This window comes from Manis javanica, chromosome 1, assembly GCF_040802235.1.
Source record: "Manis javanica isolate MJ-LG chromosome 1, MJ_LKY, whole genome shotgun sequence".
NCBI lineage: Eukaryota > Metazoa > Chordata > Mammalia > Pholidota > Manidae > Manis > Manis javanica.
The window spans coordinates 192,074,391-192,091,588 of NC_133156.1; the positions used below are offsets into that span (position 1 = coordinate 192,074,391).

Below are 17,198 nucleotides of genomic sequence, written 5' to 3' on the forward strand. Positions count from 1 at the left end.
TTTGTCTAAAAGCAGGGCAGGTATTTATAAAGGTGTTCCTCTCCCCTCTCTACTAGGGAGGACAGAGGTTAATCACTTGGAGATAATGCTAAACCATTTCCTGCCCAGAGACAGCACCAGAGGAATTTACATAACAAACTTTACTAACGATCCTTTATTTTCCATTAGTTCTTCCATATATAATTTGCCTTCTCACAATTTGCTGCCCTAGAAACTCAAAGTAGTCCTTTTCCTTTTCTTGTCACTCCTCTAGAGGTTTATTGTTCCTTTTTTAAGATGCTGTATAAGCCTAAGTTCTAACCACCCCTTTGAGTTACTCATCACTGGGTACTTCCATGTGTATGCATGATGCATATGTTAATAAACTTTTTTTGTTTTTCTCCTGTTAATCTGTCTTTTGTCAGTCTAATTTACAGGGCCCCAGGTAGAAAACCTAAAAGGGTAGAGGGAAAAAGACTCTTTTTCCTCCCCTACATATGATATAATGTCCTTTCATTTTTCTCTCTCTTTCAATCCTTACAAATGCCCCATGCAGTAAATTCTATTATTCTCATTTTTCTATTTATTCCCAGTGAAGGAACTGAAGATCTGAGCTCTTAAGTACTTTACCCAAAGTCACATAGCTTACAACAGGAAGAGCTAGTATTAGGGTCCAAATATGAATCTCTGCTTTCCACTACACAGTGACTTAGGATGCGCTGGAACCAGAGTACTACTCAATTACAGCAATTAAAAAACTGTTCTAGTCTAAGGGTCTCTACCTTTTTCCTTGCCTTCAACGGCACAGCCTTCACTCCTATGGGCCAGTTTGCACATTGATTCAATTTAAGCTTATGGACAGACATTGAGGTCTATTTCCATTGCATTCCTTAAAGCTTTCAGGGAGCATTTTGCTACATTTGTTCCATTCACTCCAAGTTCTTTAGGCTTATGGAATGGGAATGTGTACTAAGAAGCTAATGGAGACAGTAAATGACTTCTGCTGAAACTCTTGAGTGTAGTTCTAGGACAACCTGTATCAGAATTACCTGGGAGAGTTGGACAATGTTGTTTCTTGACCCTCCTCCTTAGCATAGGTCTCTGGCTGGGCCCCTGAAATCCACATCTGAACCAGGCACCCTGGTAGAATTTTTTAAGGAGCTTTCAAGAACCTGTTTAAAATGTTAAGGTGTAATTTGCATAGGATTAAGTATAACTCTATAGCTAGAATTTTTATGTAAGTACACACATTTTAACCTAAGTATATCTGCATAGTAATCAGATCAAGGTAGAAAAGAAAAATTCCCTCTAAATCTCCTCAGTGGTAAACCACTATTTTGACTGTCATCATGGACTAGTTTTGCCTGTTCTTGAACCTCACAGATAGGAAATCATTCAGTATATGCTCTTTTGTGTCTGTTTTCTTTCACTCACATTATGTTTTTGCATTTATTCATGTTGTTTTGTGTGGCAGTAACTAGTTCCTTTTTATTGCTGGTAATATTCTATTGTATAAATCCTAATTTATCTGTTCTGTCATTGAAGATTACTTAGATTGCTCCCAGTTTTTGGCTATTAAAAATAAAGCTGCTACAAGCATACTTGAACTGGTCTTTTGGTGGACATAAGCACTCATTTCTCTTGGGTAGTTACCTAGGAGTGAAGTTGCTTTAGGCTTGAAGTTTGACTGCAAGAGGTAGATGGGAGTTATATATAACCATGAGCAAGAAAGGCAGCGTTGGGGCAGGATGTCAACAGTTACCACCCAGAAGGAAAAGAGTGCCAGGGTGGGGAACCCAGTTGCTGATTCTAGGCTCGTGTATTCTCAACAGGTATTGCCCCCAAGGAGGCCAAAGTTATTTTTTGGGGCAGCAGAAGTGTGTGAAAAAAATCTTAGATATTACCATGGTTTGTGACCCTGAGATATGCTGATATACAGTAATGTCACAGGGAGAAGGGTGATTAAGAAAAAAAGTCTGACAAGGCTCCTTAGTGGGTAATAATGAAAACATCTTGTGAAATATCAGTCTATCTAAACCTGTACATTCTCATCTCTCTAAAATCCGGAACGTAAGGAATCATCTTACTTTTTGTTCAAGAAGAGTAGTGAAGGAATAAGCAACTCTACCCAGAGATGCCCAAGGGTAAACACAGTTAAGTTCCTATGTATGTGTTGGGAGGGGTTGGGACTTACAGGGACAAGAACACAATAATACTTTGAAAGGACAAATAAATAATCAGAGTCCACAGAGATCTTGCTCTAATCAACACAGTGGCCAACTGGCCCACTAGGGGAAAAGTTTCTTTTATTAGCTCCTTTGGTTGAGGGAGGAAGTGATGAGTGTCTCCATCGGCCCTGCTGGGCGGCATGTCAGATCAGATCAGATCTTGCATGGAGGAAGCTCAGGAACCACAATTCAACCACCACACTCAAGTCTACCCCAGCACCTCAGCAACCCATTGTTCTCCTTTAACTCATGCGTGATGTTTCCGCCCCAGAAGACCTTCCCTGTGAGTAAATGGAAAGAAAGTAAAAAAATCTGGAAGGAATGAATGCATCAAAGAGAAAGCAGATACCATGAATCAAGCCAGGGGGAGACATGCAGCCCCTGGACACCAGGCAGGAAGAAGGGGGGCTTTGGAAGAAGCCCTTGTAGTTCTCCTTAACCCATGTTCTCTTTAACCCAGGTTTCACCTCTGCTTGCTCCTAGGGGATAGTGGTCAGCTGTGAGAAGGGCCACCTAGGCAGTGTACCCCTGTCCCCAGGCACTGCCTCCTGCCATGAATTATACACTCTGGCAGTGTAGTGGCCAAAACCACTTAAAACCTGGGTAGCCTTTGTAAGTGGCTTTTCTTACGCTTTCTGTGCCTCAGTCTCCTCATCTGCAAAATGGTGGTGTTAATAAGACTCCTACTCCACAATACTGTGATGGGGATGCAGCTGGGGAACACATGTTAAGTGCTGACAGAGCTTGGCATGCAGTCTCTTCTATATAAGCCTTGGCCTTTACTATTACTTGTGATAACTGATACCTACGCTCAAGCTGCTGCCTTTTAATTTCTTATTCAACTAAAAGGCCAACAGGCAGGTATGAATTTAATATTTGCCTGCTCCTCTCTAGACCTCTGGCAGGGATATTGCTGCTGCCTTGTTTTCTCCTTCCCATGTCTTTCCCACTCAGCAGCCATGCTCCAGAAGGGGGAGAGGGAGATAACCACGGTCCTTTGGGTAGGGGCAGGAAATGTAGCTGAGAGGACATTTTGATTGAGCCAGATGACTTATGAGTCACTGTACATTTGGCTCTGCAGTATGAGGTCACAGCACAGCTCAAGCTTAGGTCAAGAAATGGAGCTGCTCTCCCATGAGGGATGCCCCAGAGTTGTGGAGGTGATGGTGGGCTGTACATACCACATTCTTTTCTTTGCCACATTACTTTGTTAAAAGGGATGTGATGGACTAGACTCATGCACGCACAGGATTGTTCGTCTGGTTCTTGGCTTGGCTTTCAGAGGCCCAGCTTATTTGCTCTGTGTCCAAATTCCCAAAGTTCCTTTGACCTTTCTGGATAGCCATGGATGATTTCTTCTGAGCATCACTGGTTAAGCTCCCAAGGAAGTACTGCAACAGAGATGTGTGAACATACAGTTTATGGGGTTGTGTCCTCAAGATCAACAACTATTGGCAGGGGGTGGAAGAAAACAGGATGGACAAAGGGGAAAGTTGAACTTCAATGCTGGCACCACAAAGGCTTCAGTTCATGCCACAGGGAGCTCTGAAGCTAAGAAGGTTCTTTAACTTGAGCCTGGGGTGGGCTTTATACCTCACATTGACCACTGGATACAGGCTGCTCTGGAAAAGGGCAGTGGCCTAGTGTGAGGTGGTTCTCTTCAGACCAGAGCAAGCCCTTAAGATGCGGTTGGTAGCTGCTGGCTGCCAACACGCTCAAGAGCTGGGGTAATGAACAGCCCATCCTGAGGGACATCTGGGCAGCCTACCTCAGCATCTACCCCATTGAGCATGGGTGTCAGACTTTCTGCCTTCTACCACCTGTTCAAATCCTCATTCTAAGCTCTGCAGAGTATAATGATTAAGGGTATAGGTTTTAGGGTCTGACAGACTTACGTTCAAATCCTATTTCTGCCATTCATTTGACAATATTATAGAGTATATTTCAGGTATTCAAGGTACTAGGAGTAAAAAGTGATAAGACACCTGCCTCTGGAGCTTATATTCCATGGGTGACAGGGAGACAAAGACAATTAAAAAAGAAATACATATATGTATATATATATACACACAAATGCAATATATATACATATATCATATATAAAATATATGTATAAAAATATTGTGATGTATATTATATATAATGGTAAGTGTCATGGAAAAAATTAAGTAGGGTCAGAGGGTAAGGGCAGAGAGGGAGTACCTTTCTGTTGGAGGTCAGGGAAGGCTTCCCTGAGAAGGTACCACTTGAGCAGCCATGTGAAGAGGGCTAGGTATGGCTGTGTGGAGACCTGGGGGAGTGGGTTTCAGGCTGAGGAACCTGACATAGTGCAAAGGCCCTAAGAAGAGTGTGTGCTGGGAGTGTTCCGGGAGAACCAGGAAGCCAAGGGTAGTGAAGGTGGAGAAGAGGTTTTCCGGAGTAAGAGAGAGAATGAAAGAGATTTATAGGAAACATCCACAACAGTCAAGTCCATGGAGACAGAAAGCAGGTTGCCAGCGTGGGGAGAGAGGAAAGTAGGGCAGTGATGGCTGCGGGATATAGGATTTCTTTTTGAAATGGTGAGTATCCTAAAATGTATTGAGATAATGGCTGCTCAGCTTTGTGAAAATGCTAAATGCCACACAGTTATGCATTTAAGTAGGGAAGCTATATAGCATATGAATTATATCTGAAAAAGCTATTTTAAAAATCAGAGCAATGACTGACAGGACCCTGGATCATGCAGGACCTGGCAGGCCATGTGGGAATCTCTGCTTTTGTTATGAGATGGGTGCTACTGGATGGTTTTAAGCGAAAAGTGAAAGGATTGGATCTATATTTGAAAGAAAGCTCTCTGCTGCTATGTTGAGAATAGGCTGAAGGAGGGGCAGGCCTGGAAACAGGCAGCTGGTATAGAGCTTCTTGCAGTAATCCAGGTGAGAGGTGCTGGTGGCTCCCAGCAAGCGCTGGAAGCAGGGGAGTAGGCAGCTGCATTTGGACACCCTTTGATGATGGTGTTGACAAGAAGTGCCATATGATGACAGGTGTGGGTGTGAGAGAGGAGTCCAAATTTTTAGTCCTAACTGGTAGAGTTGGGTCATCATTTACTAGAATGAAGACAACTGTGGGAGCACCACATTTTAGGAAGGAATCATGAGTTTATTATAGACAATGTGAAGTCTGAGAGGGCTATTAGAAATGCCACACAGCTTTTGGCTTTCAGAGGCCCATTTCTTATTGTGTCTAGAGTTCAGCATTGGAACAGTCTGGGTGGAGATGAAATCTGGGAGTTATCAGCATATTCATGGATTTCAGTCTTGAGGCTGGGTGAGACCCTAAGGAGGAGTAAAGACACTGGTCACAGCCAGGTGTCTGAATCTTTGAGCCTTAGTTCTGGAAGATTCTGGAAGATCTGCCTTTCACAGTTGTCATAAGTGTTGGCAAATGCACAGTGGATTAAGTGCTGAGGGGATAGTAGCTCTTTCCCACAGCCTTTCATCTCAGAATTCCTCAGGCACTTATTGTCTCTTCAGTGTCTTTGGCCTTATTATTTAACTATTTTATTCAGTTCAGTACTGAGCACTGAGTCAGCCACTCTGCTGGGAACATCAGCTACCTACTGATCCTGGCTCACACTTTCTACCCTCTGAGTGTGCACCTTCCAGTGGAGGAATCAGAAAACCCCATCCACCTAGTGGTAACTCCAGAGCTGTAGCAAGTGCAGTGCTGGCTGGGGCTGGGGGAGGTGTTAACACAGACTGGAGATGTTTGTGTGAGCCTTGTTAAGGAAGGAGAACATGAGCTGGAGCTTGAATGTTGAAAAGAAATGTGTTGGGGAAAGATCGGGTGGAAAGGAGGGCAACCCAGGTAGATATGAAAGACTAGAACTGTATGAGCCCTTTGTGGCTGAAGCATGGTGCTCATGGTGATGGGACAGAAGGAGCTCAGGCTGGCTTGAGTCAGACTGGAGGAGCTGGCAGAGGGCACTCCATTTTGGAAACCCACACCCATGAGCACACTCTGAGTCATCCATTTAGCAACTCTATGACAGTACAATCTGTATTACCCAGAACTGTTCCCCTCCCAACACAGGCCAGGGGTCTTTTCGTTCTCACTCTTCAGCCCATCACATCAGCTCATCAGCCTCACTGAGACTGCCATTTTCTGCCCATCCAGTCATGACCACCTGCTAACCACCTCTTTTTCCCCTCCTGTGGTTCCATCGCTGTAGCCCATCTGTTTCTAGCATCTTTAGCTGGTTGCCTCTTTGGCTTTCTACTTCCAGCTTCTTATAAACTCCCAATCCTGCTCATTTCAATCATCTCTTTCTCTTCTATTTTTAGATGTTGAGGTAGCTGGACAACAGTACTTCAAATGTACAGTGAAGTAACTTCAGTGTTGTTGTCACCAATCTCAATCAGACCCTTAAGAGTGCTGGTCCATTCCTCCATGAATCCTTAGCTAGTTAAATTTCCCCTCTTCTATCATGGCCATTTCAAAACTTTGTTGCTCTTTTCAACTTGTTCTCAGCACAGAAATGGAAGGCTGTCTAGTATATTCTCCCTCAAATGTTTGCCTTCCTTGCACACAAACTTATCTACTTACTAGTTACCTATTGCTGCATTCAAACCTTAGTGGCTTAAAATAATATGTATTATCTTAACAGTTTGTGGACTCTGGCTGTGGTTTAGTTGGGAATCTCACCTTCAAGATAGCACTCAAGCTGTTGGCTGGGGCTGCAGTCATCTCAAGGCTTGACTGGGGCTGAATGATCCTCTTCTAAGGTCGCACATGTGGGTCATTATGTAGGGATGCTTTATACCATGGCAGATGATTTCTCCCAGGGGGAGTGATCCCAGGAAGAACAAGGCAAGAGTGTGCAAGATATAAGCCACAGTGTTTTTATAACCCAATATCAGAAATGGTATTCCACCATGCCTACAGCATCCTGTTTGTTAGAAGTGAGTCAGTAAGTGCAGGGGCTTGCACAAGGGTGTGAAAACTAGGAGGGAGAGGTCACTGGGCATCATTTGAGAAGCTGCCTACCACCACTTCTGCCTCCTTTCCATGTTCCCACTCCCTGCCTGGGCTAGTTCTTCCACATGTGCTGATGTTTTTGTCCTCTGGATCTAGCTCTATTAAGTATCCAACATTGTTCCATTGGCTTCTTCTCCTCAACCTTGAGGCCTGTTCATAAATCTCCCAAGTTAAAATAAACCTTCCCTCCACCTTGACCTGTAACCTCTGATCTCTCCCTCCTTCCCCTACTGCTCTTCTTGAGAATGTGACCTTTATTCCTTGCATTCGCTTCCACCTTCACAGCACTGCTCTGCTAAGGTCATCCTAAATGCCAGGTCACATGGCTTTCAATCTTTATCTTTGTCAACTTCTGCAGTATTTAATGCTATTGACTCTCCTCTTTAGTGTCTCTTGCTTTGCTAACTTCATTTTTTCAGCCTCCTCTTTCTTCACTTACCGCTCATCTGAGATTGTCCAGGCTTTGCCCACACTCCTTGGCTTCACTCTGAACTCCCCCATTCAGTACTCCCAGCACCTCTTTGTTCTCATAGCTACAGTTGGAGCTGTGAATCTTAATAGTCTTCCAACTGTGAGGTAAAGGAAACAACAACTTCTTGATTTTTGTTTAAGTAAATTCAATCTGACCTTGAGCCCCCATCTACTGAGCTGGTAGGAAATTAACCTCAGTTGTTGTTGAGTGTTCCCCCTTACCCCCAGGGGTGTGCCACAGTGGACTTCTCCTGGGAGGCCCCTCTAGGCAAAGTCATTTGTCTTTGGCTCTGCCTGATCATTGCTGAGATATTCTCTGGTCCAGCCACCTGGTCCCTTCAGGTCCAATGGCCTTGATGCTTACAGCAAAGAAATCTTTGGCAAAGTGAATGCTCCTGGGTCTGGGGTCCAGCTTTCCTACCTATACTGATCAACTGCCCTCTTTGAGTACTTGTCACCTCTCCAGCAAGCTGACACAGAGCAGCACCCACACCCCAGTCCCTGGGGACCTGCTGGTATTTCCCATCTTCCCAGTCTCACAGTAGAGTCTCTTCTCTTTCCTCTTGAAGCTCTCAAAGCCCTGGCCCCAGGAACACCAAGCACAGATGGCTAGTTTTCACCCTGCTAGAAGGAAAGGAACGACTACAGACCTGACCACCTGCTTGGAATGCAGAAGACAGAAGAGGGCAGCAAACAAACTGTACATTAATATTGTTGGAACTTCGACAGTCGTTTCAATAATGTTTGCTTTCTCCCTTGCGCGTTTGTAGGAGATGGGTGGATCAAGCATTTGCTTTATTGTTGATAAAGCTGATTGTGGAGACCATGCTTTGGGTCTGCTCCAAGTGACTTATTCTACAGACCAAATCACGGCAGTCCCAGGGGAGCCACTCAATGCCTGGCGGGACAGATCAAGGAGTGAGCCCCCAAGGCTGGGCTGCACATGCTCAGTTCCTTCCCCAAGCTGACCAGTTAGATAAACAGCCCCCTCCCTGTTTCTCTCATAAGAGAACCCCTCTCATGAAGCTGGTTCTCCTGAAAAAATATCTCTAAAGACAACCCTACCATGCTATGAAATCTGGAGGTCCAGCCAAGGCCTGCCTGGGCTCCAGACGCATATTTCCCACTGTCCACTGCAGAGCTCCAGGGGATGAACATGAGGCAGCTCAAATTCAACACAGCCAAATCTGAGTCCATTACCTGCTCACACCAACCCTAACCGTGTATTCTCAGAATTGATACATGATGGTACAATCTGTATTGTAAGGAAAGCGGGAACTGTCCTCTACTTTTCCCCTAAGCTAGCCTGTTAGCAGATCTCATCCATTCGCCTCAGAAGCCTCTCAAAACTTGAGCCCTCTCTGCTGCCTTGGTTTTCTCTTCCAGCATTTCTTAGGTGGACCACAGTAGAAGCCTCGCGGTCTCCCTGCCTCTGCCCTAACTGCCGTCTCTTCCATCCACGGGTAGTGGGACTCTGCCTAAACTGCCAGCTGCTTCTTATACCTGTCCCCCAAGTGCATCCAGTGTTCCTTTCACACAGCTTTACTACCGTATCCGCTTCCCAGAACCTCTCTCTTCTGCACGTTGGTTTCCTTTGCATTGTTTTCCCCTTTCTCACCTCTTCCACTGTTTGTCTGCCTGGAAAACTCCTAACTGTCCCATAACCTCCAGCCGTGAGGTTATTCTTTCCTAACACCATCCCTGCCCAAGCAGAAATAAGGGATTCCTCTGCTGTGCTCCCACAGTGCAGTGGAACCAAGATATCACCAACTTTCCCCCAGTCTGAGAAGTCCTTCAGTGTAGGGACAAATTTCATTCTTGTTTGTGTCCTGGGTGCGCCTAACTCAATGTCTTGTGAATGTTAGGGGCTCAATAAATGTTTATGAAATGAATGATCCCATGGCTACTATTCTTCCATTGGTCCCGTCAACTTAACCTTGTCGAACGATTCTCATCCTTTCTTCCCTCCTTCCCCAGCCCCTTCACCTGGTGACACTGGTGCAGCTAACTGGCTCAGAGCTCCCAGGGAATTTAATGGTGCTTCCCCTCTGTGTGCTCCGTGGAGGCAGGCACCGCGGGTGTCTTGTCTCTGCAGGCAGTGAGTGGGCCTTGCTGAAAGAGTAGCTGCTTTGTGCAACCTCAGGGCCTCCTGTAAATCAGACTCAATCGCCTTCACTTCCTGTGCTCAGGGAGATTAGATACTGCCTAATCAACGCCACTTTTTTTTTCTTAATATTTGAAACTACCAAGTAACAGACCATCCTAGTGGGTGGCTTTCAGAAATCCCCTCTTTTCTGGTGTTTAACTTCTTGTTTCAAGAAACCAATCTATTTGGAAAGAACCTGTACTTAAGACGTTCTTTGAACTGCTATGAAGCTCTGGCAGGAAGTGACTTGGGATCTGGGTTAGACAGTCTTGTCTCACTCCCAGGAGAGGTGGGAGGTAATGAGGTCTAGGCACATCTGGGTATGGGTGTTGCTTTAGATCATTGCTGTGGCCATTTCTCCACGTGTGGCCATTCCTACAGATGTAGTCTGATCTGAAACCAGAGGATGCTTGGGGTAAGCCGTGAGCATCTATTGCACATTGGTGGTGTGTGCTCTGCGAGGAGCGCTGGGACTCCTGGGCTCGCAGAGTGCACCTGACAGGCTTTTTCATTGCAGCCTGTTGTAACCTTCAAGTACACTGGAGAACAAGTTGGTGGAGCTCTATATGAATGAAAGGAGTCTTACACATTTTCTCTAAGTGAAACATCTGTCCTGAGAAGTACGTTTGGAGGGGGCTTGGTGGCAGGACAGGGACCACTTCTCTCCACATCATTGCATGGCAGGTAGAGATTTCTTACTTTCAGGGTGGGGAGAGACATTGGACTTCTTCCATGATTCTTCTGATGTGTTTTTAGGAGAAGGGGATGCCCATTATGGTCCTGCATAGTTCATGATGTGCTATTTTGTATAACCCTCAGAATGCCTCAGTGTTATTTATTGAACTCTACTATGTGCCAGGATCTTCTGGATTGTCTCTCTTAATCCATTTAGCAACTCTTTGAGGTAAATTGTTATTATAATCATTTTTCAGAAGAGAAAACTGAGGCACAGGGAAATTAAGTAATTTCTGTAGTTTCTCACAGTCATTCATTCAGAGCTGGGACTTGAGCCTAGGGGTCTGACTACAGAGCCTCTTAACCATGTCACTGTACTCCTATGAAATAGGTATTGACAGTCTCACTTTACAGATTAGTAATGTGGAACCCAAAGAGGTTAAGCAACTTGCCCAAGGTCCTGTGGGTAGTAAGCAATGTGGCTGAGGTCTTTCTGTTCACAAGCCTGCAACATTCTGTTGCTGTGTGCTGGCTAGATAGGGGATCTACTAGTTTAAAATATAAGTTCTACACATCTTCTTCTACAAGTAGAGAAAAAAGTCATCTCCTCCCTTCCTCTTCCCCATTCCTGATTTCTACCCCCTGGAAGTAATTAGTTTCAACATTCAAAGACTTTTCTATTATTTATTCCTAGTTCCTATTTACTTTTCTCCTATTATTTCCAAATAACATGCTTACACTATTCCAGACTTTCCAGTTTTAGATATTTTCTTACTACTACTGAAGAGGGGGATTTCACCCTCATACCCTGCCCTCCCTCCCCGCAACCCACACTGCCAGTATAGTTAGTTTGGGGTTAGTTCAATACTTCCTACTTACATTATCATAACTGAATAATCACAGCTGAACCATGTGGTATATTGTAGTTTTATTTCCTTTTTATTTAGCTTTTTATTTCCCTTAAACTAATGTGTTGTTTTAAAAAATTTACTTGATTGTTCTCAAACTTTTACAGAAATGTTAATATTCTTTCACTATGATCATTCATGTCAGGTAAACCTTCATTTTAATTTTTTTTCCCTGGCATATTTCTCCTGGATCCCTTTTCTTCTTGTTCCAACCTAGACTGATGGCTAAGGAATACTACGTAGCTGTTATTCTGGGAGGTTAACTGTCTGTCCATCCTGTTTGAGGAGCCCTGCCAATCTTTTGGAATGCTTTCCTGCCACAGCTTCCCTGTGAGATTTGAAGGGCAAGTGTATCAGGAGAAAGCAAAACACAGGGGGGTTGACTGTCAGTTAAAATTACACAGATGTAGGTGGCAGAGCTGGGCTTGAATTGGCCTTTCCTGACTCTTAGCCTTGGGCTCTCTGTAGGAGGCCACAGTGCCCCTGAAGCCTGGCCAAAGTGACCACTGATGCTGCTGGCCAGGCTAACCTCAAAAGTTCCAGACCCCATGGATGAATTCAGAGTGGCAGGGATTTGATCGATAGCTCCATCTAACTTCTTTCATAAATGGGAGATATGGTTGAGCAGTAACCTTTGAATCATACTTCTGAGTCTGCTAAGTAATAGTTACGCAGTTTGGAGCTGGTCATATAATCTCTCTAAGCTTCAATTTCCTCTTTTGTAAAATAATAACAGGGCTACTTCTAGGATCTTTGTAAGGATTAAGTGTAATAATGCTTTAGAAGGCATATCCTAAATGCTTAGTAAATGTTGAACACTTCTGTAATTATGGTCTAGAATTCTCAGGAGATAGTAATACTTTTACAATTGGACCTCAATTCTCTAGTATCCTTGAGTTCCTGGACCATGTTAGGCTATTATATGACAGCTGTGTATAATAAAAATTTTCTAAATGAGTAATTCATGCATCTCACTTGAGCAACTCTTGGTCAATATGATATGTCTGCCATTCTTCATTTACCTCTTGTCCACCCTCTGGGGATTGATGATATCCCTTGGGCAGCCAAGGTCAACTGACCAATACTAAAATAAACATCCAAATGTCCAGTTCTTCTTCTTTGCTGATTTTGGCTTTTACATTTTTCCCATTATTATCAATTCATGCAAAGATTTAAGTTTTGGGGGTAAGATTTTTCCTTGGGAGAAAAGAGTATCTATACTTCCTCTTTCTCCCATACACTTCATACTACTCTCCAGTGCCATTTACTGTAACAGTTTGCATTCTAGAATAGACAGAGTGAATATAAAAAGGTGATCCAAGTTTGAGATGAAACTTCTGGGGACAGAATGTCTAGTGCAGTGTATTTCAAACTGTAGGTCATGACTCAGGAAAGGCTGTGCAATTGCCTTAGTGAAATCATAGCTAGCACTTGAAACAAAGAAAACAAAACATCAACCTGTATCACATAGTAAGGAAGGCATTTTTTTTAATTGAAGTATCATTGATATACAATCTTGGTTTCAAATGTACACAGAGTGGTTCAACAGTTACCCATATTATTAAATCCTCACCCCCACTAGTGTGGTTACTATCAATGTAAAAAGATATTACAGAATCACTGACTATGTTCTCCATGCTGTAATGTCATCCCTGTTACAAACTTACCGTGAATGTGAATTATTGTGCCCCTTTGTTCCCCTCACCCTTACCCCCACCAGTCCCAAACCCTCCCTCTTGGTAACTACTAGTCACCTCTCAGTGTCTGAGTCTACTGCTGTTCTGTTCCTTGTTTTGCTTTGTTTCTATATTCCACAAAAAAGTGAAATCATATGGTATGTCTTTCTCTGCCTGGCTTATTTCACTGAGCATTAATACCTGCTACATCCATCCATGTTGTTGCAAATGGCAGAATTTCTTTTCTTTTTATGGCTGAATAATATTTTGTTGTATATATGTACTTATCTATCCATTCACTTATCGATGGACACTTAGGTTGCTTCCGTATCTTGGCTATTGCAAATAGTGTGGTGATAAATATAGGGGTACATATGCCTTTTCGAATTAGGGATTTTTTTCTTCGGGTAAATTCCTAGAAGTGGAATTACTGGATCAAATGGTATTCCTATTTTTAGTTTGAGGAACCTCCATACTGCTTGCCACAGTGGTTGCACCAATTAACAGTCCCACCAACAGTGTAGGAGGGTTCCTGGAAGGCACTGCTTTATGAAGTGTTTTAATTATGTATGTGGTATATACACATGTAAATTATGTATACACACAGCCATGTATGTATGTGCTACCTTGCAATATAAAATGTATTGCTAAGTGTTACAGTTGAAAAAGTTTGGAAAACATACCTTAACCATCTTCATGTTGTAGAAGTTTTAAGAACATGTCTCAGTGATTTTTCACTAGTTCTGTTTCCCTCTTAGTCCCTTCAAGCTTCTCTTCCAGATAATCCTACTTAATCAAAAAAAAAAAAATCAAAACCAAGTAAGGCTCATGCATTTTCCTCTTGATCATTTTCTGGGTACCTACACAACAGATTCTTAAAGGTTACTACTCTCAGACCTACAACTTTGTCAGGGGAAACAAAGGGGTAAACTGAACGTTACATATGTAGAATTGAAATGTTAAATAAGGTAATGTAACACATTAGGAAGGTAGAATGATGCACTCTGGCCAGGTTATCATGGAAGGCTTTATGCAGCCATTAGGCCCCAAATGTCAATAATCAGATTGGCAAGGAAGGGTTTTGAGTTTTGTCTTTTTAAGGACTAATAGGTAAAAGTTTGGCTAGATAGAACTATCATAAAATATAGTTTTTAGAACATGTGTTTTAAAAGCAGTAAATTATATTTTGCCCTTAATAAACCATAACACATTTGGATCCACAGTCTGTTATGATGTTCATTTACTTTAACACATTTCAGCATAGTGTGATAATTGTGTTAAGTCCTATCCTAGGAGTTGTGAGTTATCCTAATCAGAACAGAAATTCACACTCCAGAGATAGTCAGATGGTGTCTCCAATCAGGGAGACACTTCACAAGTGACTCCTAGAAGCTGTTTTACTCATAGCTCATTCAATACAGAGGTTTTGCTAACTAGCTTAATAAAATGTCAAATGTATTTCCATTGGTGCCATGAATGGCTTACTAATCTTATGTAGACACAGGCTCTTGTGAATTACTAGTATTCAAAATATGTCAATTGGCTAAGAACAAGTCACTGTTTATTAACTAGAATGTAACAAGCTCTGTAACTTGTACTTCTGTAGATAGGACCCAGTTCTGATTGCTAAATCCAAGACCCTCTGTCCAGCCATTAGTAGAGGATTGTGATGGCCTGATGTTGATTAAAACGGTGACAGAATTTTGCCCCCAGTATGTGAGGCAGAAGCTACTTTTGTACTACTGCTTGCTAGTAAAAGTTTCATAAGCAATTCTGAGACAGACTATGACCTTTGCTTTCATATTTCATCAGGTAGTGGATACCACTACCTGCCAAAAAGGGTCTGAGTTGTAAACTACAAGACTGGCTCTCAGCTTGAAACTAAAGATGTCTGGTACTTTTGAGTTACTCCCAAATAATATGAATCATTAACACCTATTTATCAAAGCAAGTTTATTTGATTTCTTATTCCAGACAGGTAATGAGGCTTCTGTGTACAGCTAAGAAGACAATTCAAATAAAAGGCAGGAAAAATATAACTATACAGCTATCCAGAAAGGACCAACAGCTGCATTCATTTTACATTAACACTGTGGAGTGATGTAGCACCATTTACCTCAAAGATATCCTAAGTACTTTATAAGGTGACTGACTATGTAGGTCTTTGTTAAAATTAAGCAGCAGCTTAAAAACTATAGCAAACCTAATGATAATCTTATGTTCAACTAACTTCAAATATAAAATTATACCAGAAAAGTTATTTCAGAAAAAAAAAGTGGGGAATCTGTTAAGGATTTGACCTTGTACAATTCTTTAAAAAAATCCTAAGGCAATAGTTACCATTATTGAGACTGGTTTTTCTTCCATTATCTGTACTATTTCTTACTATCATCATGAGCTAAATTACAAGCTTTGGGAGATTTAATGGGTAGTTATTTATTAAACACACACAACTTTTTAAGAACTATTCTATTTATTGGTCTGTTCAGTCTGTCCTGTTCAGAACCACAAACATGGAGGAGCCAAGACAGAACTTTATTGCTACTGAAACCAAAGAATTAGGATCTTTAATGACAGATTCTTTTACCATTTCTAATGATCATTCTCTTCTTTGATCAATCTTAGATTGAAATTTGTTGACTAGTTTGACCTAAGAAATCTAAGTTAACATAAGGACATTTATAAATCCAATAGTAAGCATTTTTCTAAATACTGATAGTTTCATCTGAAATATATATAGAAATGTGGAGAGAAATTTGGTGTTCCAGAGTCCTCCATCAGACCACTTTAATAAGAGACACAGTACATTTTCAGAAATATACCACAAATAAATCTTAAGGAAAAAAATTCTGAGTCCAGGATATTCAATCCTGGAAAGCTGTGGTTCCTAACACTTTACTATTAGGGTCTTGAACCACTCTGAGAAGCTGATGAAAACTCCTCCCAGAAAATACATATAAACAAAAACTTTTAATACATTTGGTAGAATTTCCTAGGGTCCATAACTGCCAAGTTAGGAATTCCTGTTTCAAAGCTGCAGGACACAGTGGAAAATAAGCCCATTTCAAACATTGTTTTTATTTCATTGCTACTAAAGTAAGCATTTTAATGTTAGTAAATTCCTGCCTTAAGACAGTTACTCATACTGTAAGCACAAGTCTTTTAAAATTCATTCTTTTGCCCCAATTTTACAAGGTTTTAAGCCATGTACCCTGTCTCAAATTAGTGAAGCCCCTAAGGTTTAAGCTAGCAGATAATTGTTTTCCTTTAATATATACTGTTCTTCAGAGCCAGTCACTTTTAAAAAATGAGATTAAAAAATCTAATACCCTTGTGAAAATGAACATGCATCTATCTTCATACTGGTGAACAGATTACCTGACTTTATAAAATACATTTCTAGGTATAACTTCACACTTGAAACCAAACACATCTACTCAGTGCCTGACCATCCCTTCCCATCCCAGATCATACCTCCCCCAGCTTTTACTTGCTTGGAATCAGCACAGTGGAGGGCTCCCACTATGGTAACAAGACGTACCACATGTTCTACCTACTGTTCAGGTTAGAAAGCACTTCATTTCTGACCAAACCGTCTCAGAGTCTTGAGGAATCTAATGCTGAACCATTGGCTGTCTTAACCCCATGATGAATGGACACTTAAACAAGAGAAATGACTGAAGTACAAGAGTAAAGCCTATTATTTTCTTATTAAAGAAAAACTCCACCAGTCACTCCTAAGAATCTGTTTATGTAACAGGGTAAACATATATATAGGGAATTCTTGAGAGATTTTGAGGACTGATAACAAGGGGATAATAGCTAGATATTAAATACAGGAATGTGAACACATCACACATATAAAATTTAAATCTCTTACTGAGGAATTTTTCCAAGGTTGAAGTCAGGTGACAGATATTCGGTCCTTCCATAATCATTCACTTGTGCCCAAATAGAGTATTTATAGAACAAATCTCAAAATATCTGAATAAAGCTTTGCCAAGGAAACTAAAACTTTGTTATCAGATTTCATTCTTGTCTTCCGCTATATAAAAAGTGAATAATGGAACAATCATTAATTTTTCCTTGCTCTTCTTTA

The 17,198-nt window shown here is 41.8% G+C and overlaps 1 protein-coding gene across 5 annotated transcripts in view; it reads right to left on the reverse strand.

The window, feature by feature from the left end:
* Positions 1–2,247: 2,247 nt before the first annotated feature.
* PAPOLG (poly(A) polymerase gamma) overlaps positions 2,248–17,198 on the reverse strand; it is a 43,258-nt gene continuing 28,307 nt past the window's right edge. The window contains exons 23-26 of one of the 5 annotated variants that reach the window (XR_001854046.3): positions 16,980–17,144; positions 13,783–13,888; positions 3,389–3,598; positions 2,248–2,488 (exon numbers count right to left, since the gene is read on the reverse strand). Coding sequence is in view for 2 of the 5 variants with exons in the window: in XM_017666663.3 (XP_017522152.1) it covers positions 13,837–13,885 (49 nt within the window). In the remaining 3 variants the exon portion in view is untranslated. The other 4 variants (XR_001854045.3, XR_001854047.3, XM_017666663.3 and 1 more) reach the window with 4 other exon arrangements.